Source organism: Rhamphochromis sp. 'chilingali' (genome assembly GCF_963969265.1).
Source record: "Rhamphochromis sp. 'chilingali' genome assembly, chromosome: 16".
Taxonomy (NCBI): domain Eukaryota; kingdom Metazoa; phylum Chordata; class Actinopteri; order Cichliformes; family Cichlidae; genus Rhamphochromis; species Rhamphochromis sp. 'chilingali'.
In genome coordinates this window covers 1,917,486-1,942,291 of record NC_137943.1, presented here as the reverse complement: position 1 = coordinate 1,942,291, position 24,806 = coordinate 1,917,486, and the positions used below count along the sequence as shown (strand labels likewise).

Below are 24,806 nucleotides of genomic sequence, written 5' to 3'. Positions count from 1 at the left end.
ATGTGGCTGCCTGCATTTTAACCAAAATAGGGAAATATGAACATATTACTCTAGTACTGAAATCTCTTCACTAGTTGCCTTGTAGGGTTCGAGCAGATTTTAAGATCCTGTTGCTCACCTACAAGACTTTAAATGGTCTGGCGCCTTCATATCTCTCTGACCTTTTGCACCTTTATGTTCCATTCAGTGCTCTCCAATCTCAGGGCAGAGACATAGTCCCAGCAGAGTTTACTGGTTTCAGGTGCTGGATGCCAAGCACTGTTGTTCACACTGGTGCACACTAGTACTGCTGGGTAACCCTCACAATTGCGACATGATACTTCTTTCTGCTCATTTAGTTTAATTTCATGTTTTTGTTCAATCACCTTTTATGAACAGCCCCGTTCTGAGTGAGTTGGGGATTCCTTCCTTTTCTGCTGTGGAGTCCTTTTTGGCCAGTTGTTGTTTAACAGGTCTGAATATGCATTTAATTCAAAAGTGTTTAGCTGATCCCAACAAGTCAATTTCATCTTTCAGGCTTTGATCATAAAGCACATGTAATGTATTAATGAAACTCAGTCAACCTTCCAATGAAAATCAAGCGGAAATTTCATCATTTCACCAAACCCCAAGAAGTGTATAGCTGAATTTTAAAGTACTTCCATTTGATAAATGGAATTTTTATGTTTTTGTGAATTCTGGATACACCCTTACATAAAATATATATCACTCACTCAGACAAACAAAAACATTCCTGACTCTGGGTCTTAAGAAAAAGAAATAATGTATAAGAAAGAATAAGTAATCTCAGCTAATTAAAAATAATAATAATACAAACGATACAAAAATGTACCAAATACCAAACCACCACCCCAAAATGTCACATACAAACATTTACTGAAAATGTTGAAAGTATAATTGTGCCTCTTTGTCCTCAAGAGAGGTCAGAAGTGTAAATATAATATAAATGGCACTCAGAAACATAAGTACAAGTTGCAAAGCCATAGCAGATATGAGCCTATCTGATGAATCTGTGTGTGTCTATCATGGAAGTCTTTAGCAAATTTAGCTGAATATGCATGGGTCACAATGTCAACATGATCAGCATTACAACTAATGTCGTTCCACTGCAAGCTCTAGTCACAAGTTTGGTTTCTGCCAGCAGCTACATATCAGATGAAGGTTTTCCTAGATATAAAAACATTATGGTGTTAGTCATCCTGTCAATTTCATTGCTATTGTCAATTACTGAATGGAGAATATGTCAGTGAACAAGTCATTTCTGAAACCAAATTATAAGCCAAATAATTGTGCAATGGGACAAATGAGTACAGATTCCTCCACCTCCATTTTTCTTTAATCCTACATATTAAATTTCTTTACAAATACTCAAATATGAATCTTCTCATGGTAAAGACTGGTTTGTTTTCTCCATTCTCCATTATTGTCTCAATTCTCCACACTACCAAGTGAAACAATAAATAATGTGTGCATATTTTGACTTAGCTCTGCATGACTACAGTTAATATTCCTATTGTTGTGCAAATAAGAGATGCATATTAGTCTATGTGACTGAGTAAACCTACAAAGAGCTGGCATGCCGAAAGAGATGAACTGCCAGAAGTTTAAAAATCCAACAGGTTGCTTTCCTTTTGTCCAGACCAGTTACACAAGGAGAGCAACCTGTCAAACAGATGATTGTTCGAGTACAAACTGAGTTGACACAAATTCCCAGCAACAACAAAATATTCTTCCAGCTATGACTCTGCCCTGACTGTCTTTCACTTCACCATTCAGACATCCAGTACTACTTACTTGACTTCCATTATTTCCCTCTACACTTTCTCCAACACAAACCCAAACCTAACGTTAGCTCACCCTACAACATAGGGACCTCAAACACATTTCTCTCTCATGAGTAATGCAAGTACAGACAGAAACAAATACTGTTGCAATAGTTCTCTTCTATCAATGTTAAGTTACTGAATTTTCTCAAATTATGAGCTGGTTAGTAACATATATGTAGAGGGCAGGGTAGCAGAATCCCCATTCTATTAAGCAAATGTGGTTCAATATCCAGTCTCAAACTATATGATGAAATTAGCTCTCAAAAGTAGTGGCCCAGGAAAGGAAAACAAAGAGAAGAACCCTTCAGAGTCAACAGGCATCTCAGTGTGGTAGAGGTTGATGTTTACCAGTCAGGAGGTTAGTGGCATGTTACCAAGCCTGAGCATTTGTGAATGTAAGACAAACAAATCTTGGAATGGAAAAAAGTGTTTGTATGAATGTGTGTGTGCCTGGATGAATACGGCTTGTAGTAGGAAATGCTCAGTTAGAGTAGAAAAGCATCATATGAGTACTCGTCCACTTGGGGATTCAATCCTTGGCTTGGCCAAGATACTAACCCCAAGTTGTTCACTGATGCATCCGTGGGAGTATGAACATGTGTAAATGTTTATAGAAAAAGTGCTTGTGTGATGAGCCATGTGGTATAAAGTGCTCCAGAAGAGTAGAAAAGCACTAGTAGCAGAACTCATGACCAAGTTCATCTGTGAGTTTTATCAGTGTACAAGATTCAATTATCCAATCAGTTGGAAAATTACATTAAATAGTTTTGTTTGTTTCAAATACATTCTGAATTGTACTGTTTCATTTTCCACTCTAGTTGAGCACTCAAAGTCCTTTATTCAACATGCCTCATTCACACATGCACGTGTTTTCTACCTAGCATTATTTTTCTTTCTCAGCAAAATCTTACTGTTTATTTCTAACCCAGCATCTACAGCTACAAAGACAAACATTAAGAAAAGCACAAAGGAAATCATTATTTAACCTGCAAAAGAAACTCCCATCGGGTTTCTCCTCAGGCTTCACCAAAATAATGTTGAGTTAAAACAACCAAATGACAAGTATCACTTTCTCATTATCACTTTTTCCTCACATTCTAGTAGGACCAAGTTGTCACTGTAAGTTGTTTGAAATATATGCTCATATCTGGGTAAGAAAGGCCATTGTAAGTTTAAGTTACCACGAGATAGCTTGGAATAAATGCAAAAATAAATACAAATAAGTTGTTATGAGTCAGTGTCATGGAGTCATGTTTTGTACTGTGTGGTTGTTGTCTGTCACACACCAGAGGGTGGCGTAGTTTGTGTTCTATGTTATTGATGTTTTGTGAGTTCCAGGTGGAGGCTGACCATTGGTGGAGCACTGGGAGAGGCCGGCTGTAAATGAGGACCCTTCTGCCCCTGGCTGCTTCCTGCTCCCAATGAGCTGTGGCTGTGTGTGAGACTCTGTTCTCTGGAATGAGAAGCTTTTGCTGTGTTGTGAATAGTTTTGTTGTAAATAGTTGTAAGTATTTTTACTCGGTAGCTGTAGGGCTGAGAAGCTATTTTCTCCTGTTTTTGGTTAGGGAGGCAGATAAGAGACCTGCATTTTCTTTTGGGTTTTCTCCGTGTAGGTGAGTCAGTTTCACTTCATTTATAGAGAGTTTTGTTTGTTGTTTTGGCCATGCTCACCCTGACGCCCGCTACCTTTTGGAATTTAATAAACTGACTGGTTATGTAACTCTGTGGCAGTTTTTGGTTTGTTTTCCTTGAGAGCAGGAGTGTGAGGACATTCTCTCTTTTCTTTTTATTTTCCTTGTGTTGTGCACCGGTTTCCCCTGGGCTGGGGTGTAACAAAGTTCACAGGTTTTAAACAGTTAGAGCTCTGTAAATGGGCCCCGTACTTGGATACATTTTGCTAATCCTTTATTCTGATGGACAGATTAACAACCTAACTAGAAGTTTCTGATCTTTATGTTTAGTTGGCCTGATCCACACCAGACACTGGTTCAGTGTCCAGGCTCTCATATAACTACTGTTAATATTTTTGCATTTTATATTCACTTTCAGTGCTGTGTCCTGAAATCAAAGAGATGGATGTTAATAGCTTTGCTCAAAATTCTAGTACTGCTGAAATGTAATGGGAAAATGTTGTTTGTAGTGTGTTTAACTATCCCTTTGATTAAAGATCTTGTATATACTGTAAATATTAACGACTTTTTGCATGTACCATTTTCTGTGGAGAAAATAAACCACAATGCATTAAATTGAAAAAAACAAACAAAACAAAAAAAGCTGACTGACTCACCTTTCCTCCTACAGTGGCAGACTTGGCATGATGTTTGAACACATGTTCAGGGTCTTTATGATACGCCTTCAAGAAGGAGTTGGGGGTGATGTTTCTAGAAGCAACAGATTTGCATGATGTGACAAATCAATGTGTGCAACAACTTCTACAAAAGGTATACTGAATCAGTTTTGACACATGTGAAACGCATTATTAAATATTTAGCTTAAGTTGTGGTATGCTGAAATCGCTGAGTTGTAATTAAATGGATCAGACATGTTGTTTGGTCAAAACAGGTCTCATGGCTGTGCAGCGTATATTTTAAAATAAAGGGGTGGTCTAAATTTTGTTTGTGAGAACAGTTTTATTTAGTTTATCGTTGTGATGTTCAGCATGCAATTGTTAACATTTTGCTGTCTATTTCAATCCAGTTACTGTTGATATATGAGGCAAATTGATTTCCTTTTGCTGCCTAAACCTAAAACGCTGAGAAGTCGTTTTGTAGAAGGTGGGAGGCTCTGTAACTGAAAGGAGATGATATTGAGAGTGCCATTATCTCTAGGTACAGCAGGGGATGGAGGATACAAACCATTTAGAGCACGACATGAAGTGTATGCTTTTTTTGAATGATGAAGCCTTTTAACCTCAGGGTTCTTAATCCTTTTGAATTTGACAAGAAGCAAAAAGTGTAGCTGCCAGACTGAGTATGTAAGGTTTAGTGCTAAAAACAAGATTAAGGAAAACTATGTATCAATTAAAGATGGCAAAAGTGAAAAAGATGTTTCCTCAATTTACAATTGACACCAAAATCTTTTCATATAACAAAACACAGTGACAGATAATCTGAATTTGTTAATGAGTAAAAAGGACAGAGGGGATTGTGATTTGTTTATAAACAGTTGTGCTGGTAAGTTTACATACCGTGGCAGAATTTGTAATTTTTGGGCCATTTTCCAGAGAATATGATTGATAATACAAAACTTTTATTTCAATCATGATTAGTGGTTGGGAGAAACCATTTATTATCAAACATACCCTTTTTAAATCATAATGACAACAGAAACTACCAAAATGACCATGATCAATGTTTATATACCATGAAAGTTTTAATAATAACGGTGACCAGTCCGTGATCTGTTTCCTTGTAATTAGTTTGTGTGTATAAAACATCAGTGAGTTTCTGGGCTCCTGACAAACCCCCAGTGCTGCACTGATGTTGGATTCTGAGCTACAGGGAAAGCAAAAGAATGATCAAAGGATCTGTGGGAGACGATAGTTGAACTTTATGAAACAGGAAAAATGATATCCAGGCAATTGACAGCATCAATCAGCAGTGTTCAAACAAAGAAGTGGAAAAATTCTTTTGTAATGGAAACAAACATTTCAGCCAAAACTGCCACAAAACTTGTTCGGGATGCAAGAAAAACCCCCACAAATAACTTCAGTTGACATACGGGACTCTCCGGGGAAAAAAAGTGGATTTCAAGATACATAATAGGAAGCACTTAAAGAAAAATGGACTGTGTGACATGAATGATGGACCACATAGTTGCAGTTTCGACACTTCATTATTTGGTTGCTCTTTTCTCTAACACTCGGCCGCAGCTTTTCAGCTGCTAGCCACACACAAAACAACAACGCATGTCCTAGTACATTCTTTAATAGGGGAGACGTAATTGGCTGATGGAGCTCCAGTGTGTCTCAGCCTCCCTGCAAGCCACACCCCGCCACATACTCCCATCGCCCAACCTAGCCCGGGGAGCCGTCTGGCCTAGCCTATTCCATCCCTCTGCAGACGGTAAGTGGGGACTGGCCATGACCATCTGTGTCCCGGCCCATAGACCAGCAGCAAGGATGAGTCGGATCAGGGGGCCGACCGTGTACCCAGATCCTCCTTTTACAGAAATAACAGCCTCTAAATGCTTCCTATGGCTTCCAATGAGAGTCTGGATTCTGGTTGAAGGTATTTTGGACCATTCTTCTTTACAAAACATCTCCAGTTCAGTCAGGTTTGATGGTTTCCAAGCATGGACAGCCGCTTTAAGTCACACCATAAATTTTCAATAATATTCAGGTGTTGGGACTGAGATGGCCATTTCAGAATGTTGTACTTGTTCCTCTGCATGAATGCCTTAGTAGAGTTTGAGCAGTGTTGAGGTTCATTATCTTGTTGAAAAATCCGGGCCTGGCGCAACTTCAACTTCACTGATTGTGTGAATGTGGTGAGGCATTGTGTTCCTGTTTCTCTTTAAACTTTATTCTTCTACCTTATTCTAGTTGCTCCGTTTCTTTGCCGCTTAACTACTCCCTCAGTTTTCAGCCGATTGCCACCATTCAAATATTTAAACTGTTCTGCTATTTCTGCTAATGCCAGCTATGTCCTTTGGTGCTCACAACTTTTCTACTTTTTGAGATATTAAGCTTTTTATGCCACTTTTTGGCCCATTTGATGAAAGAGACCACATTTTCAGTGTGATCACCAGTTTAGCTTGCTGGGCTGAGCCATGTTTTAGCTCAGTGAGATAAGCAGCCGTTTTCAGAGCGGGAGGCCAGGGTTAGAATCCCGCTTATGGCAACATTTTTTTCATTAAACAGTTCAAGTTTTTTAACTCTTTTCAACACAAATTCTACCTTCTTCACCCCTTTTCAGCTGTTTTCAGTTCCTTCGCCTCTTTTTAGCACAATTTTCAGTTTCTTCATCTCTTTTTTCAGCACAATTCAGCTTCTTCTGCGCAGTGCACATTTTTTCTCTCATCATATCTTTGTTTTGGGACTGGAACTGGTTTGGCTCAGTGGGATGAGCAGCTGCCGAGAGACCCAGTGATGAAGGTTCGAATCCTACCTGTGGCGGTTGCCGCACATCTTCCCTGCTTGCATGCACACTGCTTTCTTGACACTCTGCAGTGTACCCTTTCAAATATAGCCATCTTCGGCAAGCAGTTCAGCTTCTACACATCTGTTCAGCAGATAATTCTGCTTCTTCAGCTTTTTTCAGCAGATTCCACTACACGGCATTCACACTGCATTTTTGCAGGAAATGCAACTTTTTCTAATTCTTGATTCTGTCACTGATCTTCTGCATCACTTTCCCATACAGCATTTCCTTGTGCAAAGTGCACTGAATAGTTGAACGATGCACAGTGACACTATCTGCAGCAAGATGATGTTGTAGGTCTTTGGAGCTGGTTGGTGGCTTGACTATGACCATTCTCACCATCCCTCGCCTCTGCTTATCTAAGATTTTTCTTGACTTGCCACTTCGGGTCTTAACTTGAACTGTGCCTGTGGTCTTCAACATCCTCACTATGTTCCTCACAGTGGAAACTGACAGCTGAAATCTCTGAGATAGCTTTTTGTATCCTTCCCCTGAACCATGATGTTGAACAATCTTTGTTTTCAGGTCATTTGAGAGTTGTTTTGAAGCTCCCATGTTGCCACTCTTCAGAGAAGATTGCAAAGAGGAGAAAAACGTGTAATTCAGTACAAAAGAAATTTCAGCTCTCACAAACTATTCCAAATTGCAAAACGCTTACCTATGTCTCTAACAAAACCACTCTAACTTTGTAAAAATAGGAAAGATTTCTGTTTTTCACTATCTACTATAGAATTGATTTGTTTTTTAAACAACCTAACTCCAAAGAGTCTAACAGACACATTTCTCACTTTATCATATAAAAAAAAACCCCAGTTAAATATGTAATGTTTTTTACACTGACAGAAAGGGGAGTGTCACTGGTGCTGCCTGCTTAAGATCAAAGTGGGCTGCATGTGTACATGATGTAAAATTAGTTTAACACCCCTGATTGTTTGTGTTGTGATTATAAATTTTTATATAGATGGTTTCACCCAACCCCTAACCACGAGCGAGTAAAAAGTTTTTCCATTAGCATTCATATTCTCTAAAACAAAAAAATGGCCCAAAAAAGTCACAAATTCTGACAGGGTATGTAAACTTATGAGCACAACTATGTAATTGTGTATATCATTCTCTTTACCACCCTCACCTAATATCCTCCAGGTCATAGTAAACATTGCGGGTGGTATCTTTGATGTAGATGGCCATGTTTGGAGACTGCAGCATCTTCATGGTGAGCTGTTGAGGGAAAGCGGTAACAAACAAAGCCCGAAGAGCATCCTGATTGCTGATTTCTGTGGGCACCCAGACTTGCTTTGTTTCCTCCCCATACTGCAGGAACAGCACACCTGACACAACACAAACAGGCAGGAAGAGGGGCCATCAGTCTGTGTCAGAACCGTACAAAGAAACATCTTCAAATCTTAATACGCAAACTGATGAGTGGCAGCTAAAATAAATATTTTTGATGTTTATTTTAATATATTTAGCCATATACAACATAAGAATGCTAATCCACAACAAAATCTTTAAATTAAATAGGGTACAGGTGCTTGCTTCTCAATGGCTTATGAAGCAGACAGCTTATAAACTAAACCTTCAAGCTCCAACACAAGAGCTTGCAGGTGAAGTGTGAAGTATGAATAGATTCATGTTGAGAGATTATTTAAATCCCAGTGATTCACGAGCTATCCTATGCACTCAATTTGTCTCATATGCATACTGTCATGGTCCACATGACCCAGCGTTTTGTGTTTCATTTTGGTATCATCTTATGTTTTGTATTAATTCTTAGGGTTTGGTTCTTGTGTTTAGTGTTTTAGTGTGCTCCCTCCTGTGCTCTGTTCGTGTCCCTGAGTTAGTGTTGTAGAACAGTTTGTGAATTTCCTGTTTTACTTTGAAGGTCTGTGTCTCGTTGTGTCTATTAGGTTCAGCTGTGTTCCCCTCTGGTGTGTCATTCCCTAATTACCTTGTGTGTTTTTACAGTGTGTGCCTGCCTGTGATCCTTGTCGGTTCGTCTGTGTTATTCAGTGTTTCTCCGCGTCTCTCTGCCCTGCTTCCTCCGTGTCATCTCCGTGTATCATCCTGTGTCCTTATGTTTTCAGGGTTGTTTATTAGTTTTTCCCAGTCTAGGCTTTAGTAGCTCCCTGTTCCTTATTTCCTCTTTTTGTACTTCGTCGTCACTGTAAATAAACACTCACTCGCACCCCTGCCAGTTCGTGCATTTTGGGTCCTTTTCTCGTAACACCATACGACTGCTGCCCCAGCCGTGACACATACTTAGTTACGGACCTACAGGCCTTTTAGCTGTGAGATGACTGAGCTAACCACTGCAACACTGTCTATCTAACAGAAATGCTACTAGGAGAAACCTCAGCAGTCAAATTAGCTGCCAGGATTAATGTTAATTCAGTTGGTAACTTGATAAAATGAAACTTGTTTTAAAGGGATTTCTGCAGCTACAACTCTAATGCCTCCAACTGTGTAATGCTTGACACGCTTGATTAGCAAGCAAAAGGTTGCTGGTTTGATTCCAGTGGGGGACACAAATGCCTTTATTTGTGTTAAGAAGAAAATCGGATGTAAAGTTCTTCACCCTTGTTCAGAACTGTAGTATCAAACTTGTTCTTGAAAAGCAGTACACTCTTTCCCCCACTCTACAACACTGTGTTAAACAGTCTGGTTAAAGAATTAATACATATCCTGACTTCTACAGGTATATCATCTGAAACATCTGCCTTTCCATTTTTCATCCTCTTCATAGCTGCCCTCACTTCCCACTTACTAATCCTCTCCACTTCCTGATTTATTCATTTCTCCCTAGTGCAATAGCAGCATGAAACCCTGTGTGAGAGGGAAGGGGCGGAGCATGGACAGCGAGGTTAGGAGTCTCACGGTTTTCTGACCGTGTGCACAGGTAGTTCTGGATAACTGCTTATTTTTTGGAACTTCCATGCTTATTTAGGAAGGAGTTCATTGTTACATCTTCAGTTTGTAATACATAAACAGTCTTCAAATCATAATGCAACTGGAAGCATTTCTTTTGGAAACCAGGAACACAAGACTCCTTTTTTAAACTTTGTTTATTGGAAATTACCCTACATAGAGTTTCAAAAGTTCTGTTAAGTGACGTGGCGCTAAACAATTGAGACTCTTAAAAACAAGTTATAACATTTTAAAGTGGATACTGAAACGGACTTGAAGCCAGTGTTAGGATGCCAGTATAGGTGTAATGTGATCACACCTTTTCTTTCCTGTCAAAAGGCAAACATCTGCATTTTGAACACTGAAGTAAGAACTGATCAGAGCCAACATATAAAGAGTTACAGTAATTAAGATGACAGGTAATAAAAGCGAGGCAGGCCTTCACCTTACTGAGGAGCCTTAGTTAAAAGAAACTTGTCTTAACAGCTGAGCTGATCTGTTTATCAAATTTTAAAGCACTGTTGAAAGTCACACCAAGGTGCCTTGCAACCAGATGACAGTAAGACACTAAAGGACCAATAGCGCTGTCATACCCATGTAACAGATTGGGTTGCCCAAAAGTTTATTTCCTCACGACTGTACATCTCTGGGACAGTTCACTAGTGCCTGGTTAGAAATATGGCTGTTGGTTTGTATACGCAAATACAAATGTATTTGAACACAGTGTCCAAATACATTTGAACACTGTGTTCAAATGTATTTGGACATTGACACAAGTTTTGTTTTTTTTCTGTTTACTGAAACATATTCCAATTAGAGCTGGGCGATAGAACGATAACGATATGTATCGCGATATAACTTTTACTCGATAGAGAAATTAAGCTATCGCGATAGACCTCGCCGCTCTTGTCCTCAAAGAAAAAAAAAAAAAAAAAAAAAAAAAAGGTCAGCCAATCCAAATCAAGTAGCGCAGAGCCGAACCAATCACAGCCGCAGCGTCACGTAGCGTGACTTGTTACGTACAGCACAAGTGCCAAGCCGCACGTGTGTTTGTTTGGGAAGCAGCCAGCGGGTAATGGAGGAAATGAGTGTGCCGACTAGAAAAATCAACCGAGCGTGACCGAAGAGAAAACAGATGATGGTTCCAATGCCGGAGAGATTGTCGAACGGAAGAGCCATAGAAGTTCCGTAGTGTGAAGGTATTTCGGCTATTTCAAGTCTGACAAAAACAGAGTAGCGTGCACTGTAAATTGTGCCGAAAGCAAGTCTGGAAATACAATAAACTGGTGCATGCGTCACACTGTGCGCCACGTTATTGTTTCGGTGAAATGAATTTCTACAATACTGTTACTGTTAATTCTACTCTCTGCAGTGTTTAAATGCTTACATATACACACAGTTACTGTCCGTCCACACATACGACTTGGTTCTGCTTCTATGCCCCAGCTTTGTTTACTTTTTCCACTTCTAGACTTCTGATTGGCCAACATTTCGGCACGGTTAGGAATCTAGCGCCACCTGCTGCTTTGGCATGTTCATAGCAGCGTTTTCCTTCATTTCTGCCTTTATGTGTGGACGGGATTATTTTTTAAAACGAAAACGGAAAATCTCTGTTTTCAAAAATACCCGTGTACGCGTGGACGTAGCCTCAGTCTCTGACTGGAAGCGCTAATTCGTCATTCGGCTTTTGTCAGACTAAAGTAACTGTTAAAACTGTTTGAAAAGCTAAGCTATACAACAAGGAGAGATTGAGAATTTCCTTTTAGTTCTAAGTTTATTTGATATTGACAAAAGTTAGTCAGTTTTGTCTGTTCTTCTGTAAAACAAACTAAGATTTATTTTTAGAATTAATATTTTGTTTCTAAGTGGAATTGACAATTTAGTCTGTTTTGTTTGTTCTATTTTGAAACTTAAACGCTTTAGCGGCTGCCTTTTGTGTAGTTTGCAATATTTGCCTTTATTTATCTGAAAAAGTCTCATGTTCCTGAAGTACATCTACCCTGTTGAACTTATTATGGGAAATAAATATTTAAATAAAAACAAGCTGCTGATTATTTCACATTTTACTTGTGAGCAACGGCACATTTAAATCTTACAAATATAGTTATTTGGCTTATATCGTGATAGATATCGTTATCGCCTGAAATGAAAAAAACATATCGTGATATGAAAAAATCTCATATCGCCCAGCTCTAATTCCAATTATAGTTATATAATGGGCATGGATATGTTTACACTCTCAGCTTTCATTTAAGTCTACACTCAAATTGGATGAAGAGTTTAGGAGTTTCAGCTCATTAACATGTTCCACCCTCTTTTTACAGGGACCAAAGTACAGTGGCCCCTCATTTATTGCGGGAGTTACATTCTAAAAGTAACCTGCGATAGGTGAAATCTGCGAACTAGTCAGCTTTATTTTTAACAATTATTATAGATGTTTTAAGGGTTTAAAACCTCTCACTACACACTTCTCAGACAAGCATGAACATTTTCTCTCTAGTTTAAACAGCCTCAAAGTTCAAACCTTCGTAGAAAAATAAGTCCAGTATTATAGAATGAAACCAAACATCAAACCCTGTTTTCAGGTCCAAAACATGGGAATAGAGCAACCATTGATTGACAATGGTCTATAGCCAATCAGGACGCAGAACACAATGCGCTGTAAAAAAAAAAAAAAAAAAGAAAGAAAACAAGAAAGAAAAAAGAAAAAAGGAATGCAAAATTTTAGGAAACTAATTTTGCAAGGCCGCAAAAGGTGAACTGCGTTACAGTGAGGGACCAATTGGAAAATTTACTTAAAGGCTATTTCATGGGCAGGTGTTGGCAATCCCTTCATTATGACATCATCAAATTATCAACTGAAAGCTGCTGCAGTAGAGGCCTGGGAGAGTCAGAAGGAAACTGACTCAGTTTCAGGAGGACATCTAGTGATGTCCATGAGTTCAAGACTTAAGGCTGTCATTGTCAGCAAAGGATTTTCAACCAAGTATTAGAAATGAACATTTTATTTTCAGTTATTTAATTGTCCAATTACATTTGAGCCCTTGAAATGAAGGGACTGTGTTAAAAATACTTTAGTTCCTCACATTTTTATGACATCTTTTTCAACCCACAGAATAAAAGCTAAAGTCTGCACATCAACTCCGTCTGAGTTGTTTCATTTAAAGTTTATTGTGGTAATGTACAGAGCCATGCACACCACTGCATCCTTATGCTGTGGTGTTCCTCAAGGCTCTGTGCTTGGCCCAATGTTATTCTCATTATACATGCCCCTCTAGACTTAATCTTTGAAAAATATAACATTTGCTCCATCGTTGCACTGCTTTCTCAAGTGCATGAGAGAAGTCAGAGAATTGCTTTTGGGCAATTCCCTTATCCTGAATGAAAAGAAAACGGCAATTGTAGTGTTTGGCAACCATACCCCATGGGACATATTAGCTGATACCTTTGGTTCCTTTGTCACTTCTCTCTCTGACTCGGTTAGTGACCTAGGTGTCCTGCTGGATAGCTCTTTCAAATTTAACAAACAAGTGTCCTCAGTAATCAAATCTAGCTTTTACCAACTGCGCCTTATTGCTAAGGCTAAGCACTATGTCCCTCATAAAGATCTTAAAAAACTCATTCATGCTTTTGTGACATCTAGATTGGATTATTGTAATTCTCTCTACATTGGTCTTCACTCTGCTCTCCTTCACAGACTTCAGCTTGTCCAGAATGCTGCAGCTCGCCTCCTGACTGGTACTAGAAAGCATACCTCTATCACCCCTGTTCTTGCTGATTTGTATTGGTTATCCATAAAATATCATATTGAATTTAAAATATTGTTGCTCACCTTTAAAATTATAAATAATTTAGCCCCTAGCTATCTGGTCGATCTCCATAGTCCACATGTCCCTGGGCGAGCCCTCAGGTCTTCAGCCCAATTACTCCTGGCTCAGCCTAGATCTAGACTTAAATCTAGGGGAGACCGTGCTTTTGCCCTGGTTGCACCTAACCTGTGGAACGACCTTCCCATTGCTATCCGTGCGTCAGACTCCATTTTATCTTTTAAATCCAGTTTAAAAACTCACTTATTTAACCTAGCTTTTCCATCTAGTTGGTGTCCCTATTTTATATTTGGCTCAATTTTTTTATCTATGTACTTTATCTTTTAGCAATATCTGCTCTTGGTAACTTTATTCCTGTATAATTAGTGCACTCAACCTGCTGACATTTGTGGTACTTTGTTAATCGTCTTTTATTTAACCATGTCTTTATTTTCCTGTTTCGATTGTAAAGCACTTTGGTGTACCGCTGGTTTTTTAAATGTGCTATATAAATAAAGTTGTACTGTATTGTATAAAATCAGAAAAAAATTGTCTCTGTTCAAATATATTTGGTCCTAACTGTATATCTGGAGGTCATCTGCAAAGCAATGAAAGGACATTATGCTTTTTATAAATGGACCCCACGGGGAAGCAAATATAAAGAGAAAAGAATGGGCCCCAGTAGAAAACCCTGAGGTACTCCACAGTAGAGCAGGGCGATATGGCCAAAAATGTTTATGCGATAACGATATAACTGATGATATAATTGATGTGAGACAAAATACAAAATACAACTCCACAACTTTACTAGCGCAAAAAACCCATCCATTTATTTTCTATGCTGTTTTTTTTTATGTGTGTGTGTGTGTGTGTGTGTGTGTGTGTGTGTGTGTGTGTGTGTGTGTGTGTGTGTGTGTTTTTATTGTATCATTATGTCTTCTAAAAGTAAATGTTTTAAAGAGAGATGGAAGTGATCTGGGAATATGATATTTTATCATAAATTGGATCCTGACAGCATTTTCATGACCATATTTTCCATACAGCTTCTGCAGGATATTCATATGTGTTGTCCAAATCAGTTAAGAAGCAAACTATTTCATACAGTGTTATTGAACAGATTTATTTAGATGTGTCTACATACCTAACGGCCAACCTCTTGTCTGACCACTTGAGCGGCCTACAGGTAGACTTGCTCTAGCCTTAGAGCCCCTTGTAAAGGCAGCAGATAGGGGTATCATCTCTCCACCAGACATGCTACTTGAAACCAGCCTGTTCTGCTCTTTCACCAAGTGTGGGACACCAGCACCTTGGGGACTGTCAACAAACCAGGGACTCCTTACCTGGATTGAAAGAAAAAGCAAAAGGATTATGATTATGGGAGAGAGGAGAAAATGGTAAAAAAAAATTATTAAAAGTGCTTCCACTACTAATCAAATCTTATGTTAAGGGACATCCATCCATCCATCCATTCGCTTCCGCTTACCCTTTTCAGGGTCGCGGGGGGCGCTGGAGCCTATCCCAGCTGTCATAGGGCGAGTGGCGGGGTACACCCTGGACAGGTCGCCAGTCTGGGGCGACACATAGGGACAGACAACCATTCGCACTCACATTCACTCGCACATTCACACCTAGTGGCAATTTGGATTATCCAATTAACCTATCCCCACAAGCTGCATGTCTTTGGATGGTGGGAGGAAGCCGGAGTACCCGGAGAGAACCCACGCAAACACGGGGAGAACATGCAAACTCCACACAGAAAGACCCCGGCCTGATGGTGGAATTGAACTCAGGACCTTCTTGCTGTGCGGCAACAGTGCTAACCACCGTGCCACCGTGCTGCCTCATGTTAAGGGACATATATATCCATATATATTAGGGCTGTCAAAATTAACACGTTAATGCAGCTTAATCCATCATCATGACTAATCTGATTACATTTTTTATCTTGGCACATGCGCAAATGGGCAGTTGATCTGGTAGTAACGGCCAGAAGAACCAGTCAACTCAATATGGAAGATGATAAACAGCACATTGGCTCGTTTGATAGAAAATTTTAATTAAAACAACAAGACAGAACAGTTGACCGACATAAAGTACTATGCACATTGTGCAGGAAGTTATTTTCTTTTTACCGAAGCACTTCCAGGGTAAAAATATCACACAAAGCATATGCTACTCGGGGATGCTGCTAGCACTTTGGCTAACGTGTCGCCCAGCTTGTGGCAAACCACTCTCACGGAGCATTGGGGCCTCAGTAAGTCTACCTCAGACAAATTGACAGACACAACTGGCAAGTAGATTGCACCAAACTGCAAAACTATTAATATCGTCGAGGACACAGCCCTTACAAAGGTTTTGCAAGTTGCCTTTCGAGATGCATTGTACAAGGCTCCAACAACAAGCACAATAATGTCAAAAATTAATGGGCTCTAAGACACTGGAAAGGAAAAAACAAGAGAATTTAGCTGCAGCCAAACATGTCACCCTGTCAGGTGTCAGGTGGGAAATTGAAGGAAAAATCACAACTGTAGGGATTGATTGTCCACGAAACTCAACAGCTGCAGCTAAACCTTTGCCATTTGAGCATATGCCTTGTTGCATCACTGTGAGTGTTGGTGACAGTGGATTTGTCCAGGTTTCAGAAAATTGTTGGTCAATTCAAACATATTCCAACCAACGTCCCAGAGCTGGAAACACGACAAACAACCCTGGGGGAGCAGAAGGAGCCATTGATCCAGCAGAGCCACAAACTTGTGATGCTGATGCCACAAGAAAGAAATAAAAAAAAATTTTAATTAATTGATTAAAGAAAATCCATTTCTTGTTTTAATAACCATTTTGTTCTTCTTCCATCTCTTCCTCTGTCTGTGTGTTTTCACTACAGGTATGTAACTGAGATTCTGGGTGGGGAATCCTATATTTCCTGCTCAGTGGTACTGCCTGCCCTCTCCCACTTGCATCATGTGATGGAAACCTCTAATGATGACTCTGCATATGTAACTAGGTTTAAAACAGCATTCCAAGAACACCTAACCTCCCACCAAGAAAACTTTATCAACAATGATTGTCTCAAGATTGCCACAGCTTTGGATGCTCGATGGAAGTGCCTCCCCAAGAGTGACAGAGAGAGGGTGTGGCCCACACTTGGAAGACTGCTGCATGATCAATCCCCACCTCAGACTTGTGAAGATAAGCCACCCAAGAAAATGAGTCTATTACAGATGAATCAGATGAGGAGTTTCTGCCTGACAGAATCATGCACTTGATTCTGTAGCTCATTCAGGAGCTGGTGACAAGCTGGCACTGCTGGCTTGCAAATATCTGGCCACTCCTGCAACCACTGTTCTGTGTGAGAGACTGTTCTCAGTTGCAGGCAACACTGTAAATCAGAAGCGGTCAGCTCTCCTCTCGGACAATGTAAACAAGTTAGTTTGTCTCAGTAACAGGGCCACATTAATGTGGATAAATGTTTGCAGAAAGTTTTTTGTAAACATGAATGTTAAGATGTTCAATAAACATGTTCTGTAGGGCTGTTCGATATAACGATCTACAGGGTGGGCCTTTATATAGATACACCGTAACAACATGGGAATGGTTGGTGATATTAAAGTCCTGTTTGTGGCACATTAGTATATGTGAGGGGCAAACTCCTCAAGATGGGTGGTGACCATGGTGGCCATTTAGAAGTCGGCCATCTTGGATACAACTTTTGTTTTTTCAATAGGAAGAGGGCCATGTGACACATCAGACTTATTGGTTCACAAGAAAAACAATGGTGTGCTTGGTTTCAACGTAACTTTATTCTTTACCGTCGTTGTTGCGAACCACAACGCATAAAAACAGGCGCTTGTCCGTCCGTAGTGTGGTTATATTAAATATAAGAGAAAGAGAGAAGTTTAAGAAATGAATATAGCCACTACAGTGACATCAAAACCATGAAAAAATATTGCCGTAAAGAGTTTATTTTGCGACACCACGAAACAAACGACAGCGTAAAATGAAACGATAGACGTTTTTATATCGTCATCCGATATATATCGTTATATCGAACAGCCCTACTCCAGAGTTCACTTTTTAATTTACTCGATTACTTCTCCACACTCTGGACTCTTTGCTCAGTTCAGCTATGGTTCCCCTGTTGCTCTGTATGGACAGCAACCCATGCATTTCTCCATGTAATCTGCTCTGTCATGGCTCAATATTCCACCTGAGATCTGCTCAGCTTGCAGTACTGATTCATCTTTTATCTAGCTACAGTCCATTAGCTGCTACATTCACAATAATGGTGTGATGTTGTCTGGGCGGGCCTTCCCCACACCGGACCTACATGAAGACCGAAAACAAAGAAACAATGTATGTATGCACAATTAAGTTAATTCATAACTTAATGAATTAACAACATAATAAAACATAAAGTAACATGTGACTGAATATTTGCTTTAATTTGCTGAATGTTTGATTTTGCTGGCAACATAGTGTTTACACAAAGAAACCTGGGATAGTCAGTGCAGCAATGTTATTCTGACAATAGCAAATCATAGTAAATAAATATATGGAGAGAATAATGTGCTTAATGTGCAAAAAGTCAATACTTCTGGGACAAGTTGAAAGTTTTACGACTGCTCATCCACTTTGTCACACAGGGCACCAGAACCATTGTCTCCTGTGGGCTGCAAGCTGGGGGCCTCTATGGATTGTGTGTTAGTTTATCCAGTAATTGCCAGATGACATTGGAATCTGGGAGTTTAGAGGCTGGGTCAGCTCAATGCCTCTCCTTTGTGTGCCACTAGCTGTTTCTGGGCAGGGTTTTTGGTGCACTGTGTCAAAGCAATCTGGGAAGCCATAGTTTACTCTACTGACTTATCTTAGGAGACAATAGCGATTATGTGGCAGTATGCAATGTATTTTCAGTTGAAAACATTGGAAGCCAACACTATCATGCTGCAGGTACTGGGAGTCTCCCTACAGCCTAGAAGCTAGTCTCTGGTACCTTCTCAGTTTCACCTGGACACAGGTCCCGGTTCCCCTCCAAAGCAGCACAAACAAAGTCATAACACAAAAGAGAAAAAAATATCAAAATTGACAAAGGCAGACCACATAAAACTACATTGTTGGCTGCATACAGTTGTTATCTTATGTTAACCCACAATCGTCGAACTTCTTTCATCTACGTGAAATTCTCAGAGAGTGAGAAGAGGCTGCAGGTCAGACTCAAACCCTGAATGCATCTCTTAAAAATATGATGAGGGGGGGGGGGGCAATGTTATTTTTGTATGACTGTGTTATGAATGACTATTCTATTTTAATAATCGGATGACTGCTCAAGATAGGAGATTAAAATTTTAGGGTCCACGAGAGAGAAAAGCACACCAGGACATCAGAGGAGACAGAATAAGAAATACATAAAACATCATTAAAAAGTCTTGTAAGGCAAGATTCCCTTTTGTAATGTGATTTAATGCTATTTTAGCATGTTTAAATAATTTGGGACTGAACCTTTCCACAGAAAAGTGTTTATAATTATTAAAATTCAATAGAATAAAACTTATAATAAAATTCAATGCAAACAAAAGAGTAGTCTAGAAGGAAGGACATAATCAAGGTTTAACCATCAGTCTGTCTCTCTGACATTACAGGAAACAACCTGCATTCCAGCTGCATCATCAGCAGGGCACACAGCCAAAGACATAAATCACACAAAAACACACAAAGATAATAATTCAATATGACCAATAAGAGCTTGTGGCTTTGTGTTTTAAAATTTGAAGTAAAAAATGGCGGATATAATTGCTATGAGACTGTTAATATTCCAAAGGTGTGATATTTCGATAGCGAATAATTACACAATTGTTTGTTTGTGAATGGTATGTTAGTTTGTGCAGAGTCTCTAATGCCCATACACTGTAAAAACTGTGATTGGGGTTAATTAGAATCTAATAGGAGAGTAATAGTAATTATTACTCAGTAAAAACGTGTATGAGTAGTTTTAATCAAATCTAAGCAAAATTCAACAATTTTGAGATGTTCAGTTATTTAAATTTACACAGTTTTGTTTGGGGTAAATTCAGCAATGGTTTGTTGAGTAGATTTTAAAAAAAATGTTTGAGTACTAAAAAAATTTAAGAAATCTAATAGATTTAACTGATGAAAGCATTTTCATTTTAATCATTGAACACTTCCGCCCATAATCCTTTGTGCCACGTGCAGGACACACGCGCTTCATGAGTGGACATCTCCATTTTGTCAGAGGTAAGACTTCTTAATTTGTTCAAATATAAGACACGGTTTAAACAATAACGTATATCGGTTTTGAGTAAAGGTTTTAAACAGTATGATACGTCGAAATTTTATTAATAATCATCACTGTAATGATAGTATCGTATTTTTACACAAATGGCAGTTAGTGGACTGCTAGCACAAGGTCACTTTCCAAGCCTTCACGACTGTGTTACTGAACAGCTTTAACTAACCACATGTTTTACCGTATTAAAAAACATCAACGACATATTCCGATGAGTTTTAACGTCTTTCATCCACGTTTAAAAGTTCATGAAAATGTTTTGCGCTCAGTTGTGAGTGATTTTGTCAGCCACAGTCAGTTTTTCGAACTCCAGTTTCCAATAATGGCGGCCGCTACTAAGTTTTAAAATTACTCTTAGTAATCTTTCTGGGTCACAAAATAAACTTTTAACATATTTTCAGGCGAGAAAGTAGTTGTGTAAACATCAAATATCTGCTCGGTTCATCAAGATATCGCATGTTTGCAAAAGTGCTTCGACGTTTTCGGAGCATCTGCTACCCACCAGCTCGATAGCAAGCCGGGAGCTCGAGGGTCACTGAAGCCGCTGAGAACGGCACAATTCCCGGCACATCATTTTCAGATCACCGCGGGGTTTCGCTACTCAGTTTAAACGTAATGTATAAGTCACTTAGACAACCTAAAAATGTTATTGTTTGGTTTTTTCGGTGTTTTGTTTGTTCGTGAGTAAATCGGTTTGGCTGAGATTAAAGTTATTAGATTAGATTAGATAAAACAAAACTTTATTAATCCTCCGGGATTTTCACACAGCTGAATAAACGTCAAACAGAAAACTGATTAAACAAAAGTGTGAGACGGTCGAGAATTTACTCCAGCGTCCTGTTATATTTTAGATAGCAAGGAGCAGACGGCTGAGTTTATTAAACTCCACCGAGACAGCGGTGACGCTAATCAGAAGGCTAGACCGTCCAATTTCCCCAGCCGTTTACTTCCAGCCTACCCGACCTTCTGGGGACCCGGCCCACGTAGACCGCGAAGGCCGGGTCCTCAGGAGGATGCAGCCCATGAATTTGGACAAACTTTTAAGATATTTTCATGCGAGGTGCTGTGTAAACTTCAAATACCTGCTCGGTTTATCAAGACATCGCATATTTGCAAAAGTGCTCTAAAGGTTTGTGTTCGTTTAGAGGCGTTAAGTCAGTGTCAGTGAGTTTATATTTACTGTTAAGAGTAAATATCTCACCAGAAAATTTGTAGAATCATTATTAGAAAATAACAGTAAACGTCCTTATATGTTTTGAAATGTGTTAATCTATTGGAATGACTGCGTGTGTTTGTGTAAATTTTTTATTTTGGAGACTGCTATTAATGATAATGTTGCTTTCCTTTCAGGTAATGGAAGATCCCTCAACTTAAATTCACCTGATCAGCATGTAGACTGTGCATTATAAAGTAAGTTGTGATAACATGTTATATTAAATTAAACTAATGGTTTTGAAATTGAAGCGGCATAAAATTACCAAGTTGACCCCACTTAATCTAACTTATTTGTTTTTGTAAAAACAATAAGTAGAAAATAATTGCTTATTATTTGTAGGATTTTTTTCTTCTTCTCTATAATCTCAACATCAAATGTGTATAGATACCCATGCTCTTACATTTGTCATGAAAAACTATTTAGATTCTTAGATATATATTTTTCCATCACTTTAGGACCTGGCAAATGGGATGGCAGTGTAAGATATGCAAATCTTTTTCAACAAACAAACAACAAAAAACAAAACGACAACAACAAAAACTTGATAACATGTACATCTCCCAAGTATTTGTTATTTGCAACATTTGGTGTGTTGAAGTGTGCTTTTTGTTTTATAGTTTTATATCTCAACTATTGTATAAATGAAAAGTAATAACTAATTTTATTTAATTGAAGGGAAATTTAACTCTGCCCATTTACATTTTATTCTAGGTTGAACAAGATGGAGGCAAAGCTTCGTGTAATTATTGATGACCAAATCGAGAAGTTGGTTCTTCCATCAGGGATCCCACCAACATTGGAGGAGCTGCAGAGTGTTGTGAAGGATACTTTTGGGATTTCAAATGACTTCAGTCTTCAGTATTTTGACCCAGAATTCCAGGACTACTTCACTCTTCACAGAGCTGACCAGATAAAAGACAAAGACACTGTGAAGGTTGTTGGCATCACCCCAGTCATGCTAAGCTTGACTCCGGTTGATGACAGTTTTGGCGGCCCCTCTGGCCAACTGTCTGACTATGACTCCTCATATGCTGAGTCAGTTGTATCCAATGCAGACTCTGCTGCAACTACTTCTTCTCAGGACACCATTATTCTCAAAAGGCAGAAGACCACAGAACGTTGTGAGCCCTGGCCGAAACAGTTTCCCATTCCACAGTTTGCATATGAAACTGAGATGTACCTGGAAAGAGCCACTGAGGAGTATAAAAAGAATGGAAATCTTCTGCCCACCTCCAAAGTAAAGACTGATATTCTTGAGAAGTTGGCTGAAACTATATTTACATTTACGGCCTATCCTTCAAGTGCACAGGTTAGTTATGTTGCTGAGGCACTTGTGACAAAATACCCTTGTCTCAAGGAACCTGGCTCTTTCTCAGGTTATTATGGTTGGCAACAAAGCATCAAATACAAGATGGCCAATTATCGTACAAAACTTAGAGGGTTTGGTGTTCCTGAGTTGACATGCAATGCCATGAAACACAAGAGTCCAGGTGACCAGAAGTCTGCAAATAAAGTGAAAAAGCCTCGGAAAGCAGAGGTAAATTACCTTCCGCCATATCCAGCAGGTGAAGATGAGGACAGTCAAGAAGAAGAGAGAATTCAGTTGCTTACTGAAGTCAAGAAAAGAGACAACAACAAAGTGATAAAAGAAAAAATGGCTAAAACATTTGCACATAGACGACATGAAATTGTCAACCTGTCCCCCAGCATTGAAGACATCAAAGCCAGATGGCCAGCTTTGTTTGAGGCATCTCATGTGAGTTCCAAATTCATTTTGGGTAGGCTTTTGGGTTTTTTTAATGTAATCTTTCAAACTTCAAATAATTTGAGGCCGCATCATGTTTTTTTTTTGTCGTTCAGCTGCAGGATGAGTTCTATAGGATCACCCTGGTACACCTTGAACCCAAATTCATGTCCATGCTGGATGAGTACACTCCCAAACTGTTGGCCCTTTTCCATTCCAAGGGGGGAGCCATGGGATTGAAGTTGCAGGCTATCATAGCCAAGGTATTTTCCACAGACATTTCAGCTTGGAATTTTATTTAAAGAATTTTTTTGTCAAATTTCATTTGCATGGTGCACAGCTCCACTAATTTGTTTGCATGTTTTTGTCAGTGCAAGAGGACGCCAGGACGTCACTGATATAATTAACAACACAATTATGGGTTTCATGTTTTAATTGTATTTTAAATACATGTCTATTCTTAGTAAAAACAAACAAACAAAAAACAAACAAAAAAACACAAGTACAGGTATTGCTGGGTTTTTGTTTTGTCCCAAGAAGGAAAAACCCTTTCTGACAAACATAAACTAAATTAGATAAAAAACTAAAAGAATAAATTAATGTAATTTACTAAAACGACACATTTAAAGATTGAAGCTTACAAGCATGTTGACAATACCTTTGTGTTGACTGTCAGCACCCAGGCATGTGCATTAACATCAGCTAATTATCGCACATAATGTTCCATGTGATGATAATTTGATATTTAACAGTTTTTTTTTAATACTGCCAATTCTCACAGTTTTGTCTTAATAAATGGTCACTTATCTGATGGTAATTTTTGGAATTCTTGCTCATTTTCAGTCACCAAGCAATCCTAGCAATGACATAACCAGAAATCTGGTTATTCGGTGCTTGATGGTGTACCTTGGGGAGTCCATTGATCAACTGATCAAAGAGTACAGTGTAAGTGTTGAAGTAGAAACATTATTCTGTTTTTGTTATTCATATGTGTTTGTCAAGTTTCAAATAATTTGAGGCATTATCATGTTCTATTTGTCATTCAGCTACAGGATGTGTCCAGGAAATATTTCATGTGTGCAACTACAGTCAGAAAACTCATGTGTTTGTTGTTTCAGGATGCTGATGAGGCTGGTGTGTCACAAGATCTTTCTGAACAGAGGATGAAAATCTACAAAATCAAGGCTGTTGGATCTGAGGAGGATGACATTGGCATTGTGCTGGAGGGTGTGAGAGTTATGCCTGCTCTGGGCAATTTTCCAAGAGCATGCGCAATGCTGGTTGAATTGACATATGCAGTCAATCTTGCCTATCCCAAAGAGCTAAAATACACCTTGGAAGTATTCCAGAAAACTTTCCTTGAACTGGATTGTGCTAAGCTCTCACCAAAAGTGAACAGCCTCAAGAACAAGTTATTGGCTTAAACGAGGACTCTGAAAGAATGAAAGGGAAGTAAGCTCACTGAAAACCTTTGGTTTGTCTTTGTTAGATGCAGCTATCTTTTCAGTTTTCAAAATAATTTCAACTTATTCATGTCTTACCCAAATGACCTGCAATGTGTCAGGCTGTATTTGTGCTCTTCATTTTAATGTTTGTTTTTTATTACCTACAAGTTTCTTAGGAATATTCTGTTTGAAAGGCAGCAAATTGGAGGAATCACTAGTGAAGCTTTTCTTTGTTTATAGTGTATGTTACTATAAAACATTAGTTTAAAACAACTTTAAAATTTAACAGAAGTGCAGTCCTGTAGCTGTAGAAATGTTACTTCCTCTTACATGTGTCTTAGATTTTCTCAGGTTAAACATCCAAATTGGGATAAAAGGTTGATTTACATTATTGATATTCCATGTACATGAGTTAAAAAACCT

General features: G+C 38.9%; 1 protein-coding gene and 2 long non-coding RNA genes across 4 annotated transcripts in view; 2 read left to right on the top strand and 1 right to left on the bottom strand.

The window, feature by feature from the left end:
- Nucleotides 1–24,806, bottom strand: part of LOC308412323 (uncharacterized protein) — a 74,854-nt gene that overhangs the window by 48,277 nt on the left and 1,771 nt on the right. For both annotated transcript variants that reach the window (XM_080906582.1, XM_080906583.1), the window contains exons 2-4: nt 14,819–15,017; nt 8,097–8,295; nt 4,114–4,207 (exon numbers count right to left, since the gene is read on the bottom strand). In XM_080906582.1, the coding sequence (XP_080762708.1) occupies nt 4,114–4,207; nt 8,097–8,295; nt 14,819–14,930 (405 nt within the window). In that variant the 5' untranslated portion in view covers nt 14,931–15,017. The remainder of the gene's footprint in view (nt 1–4,113; nt 4,208–8,096; nt 8,296–14,818; nt 15,018–24,806) is intronic.
- On the top strand, nt 3,260–18,082 carry LOC308412324. The gene is made up of 3 exons (XR_013974559.1): nt 3,260–3,439; nt 4,128–4,267; nt 16,562–18,082. It is a non-coding gene; the product is annotated as an uncharacterized lncRNA (long non-coding RNA).
- LOC308412325 lies at nt 19,593–22,139 on the top strand. Its single transcript, XR_013974560.1, has 3 exons — nt 19,593–19,926; nt 21,329–21,388; nt 21,906–22,139. It is a non-coding gene; the product is annotated as an uncharacterized lncRNA (long non-coding RNA).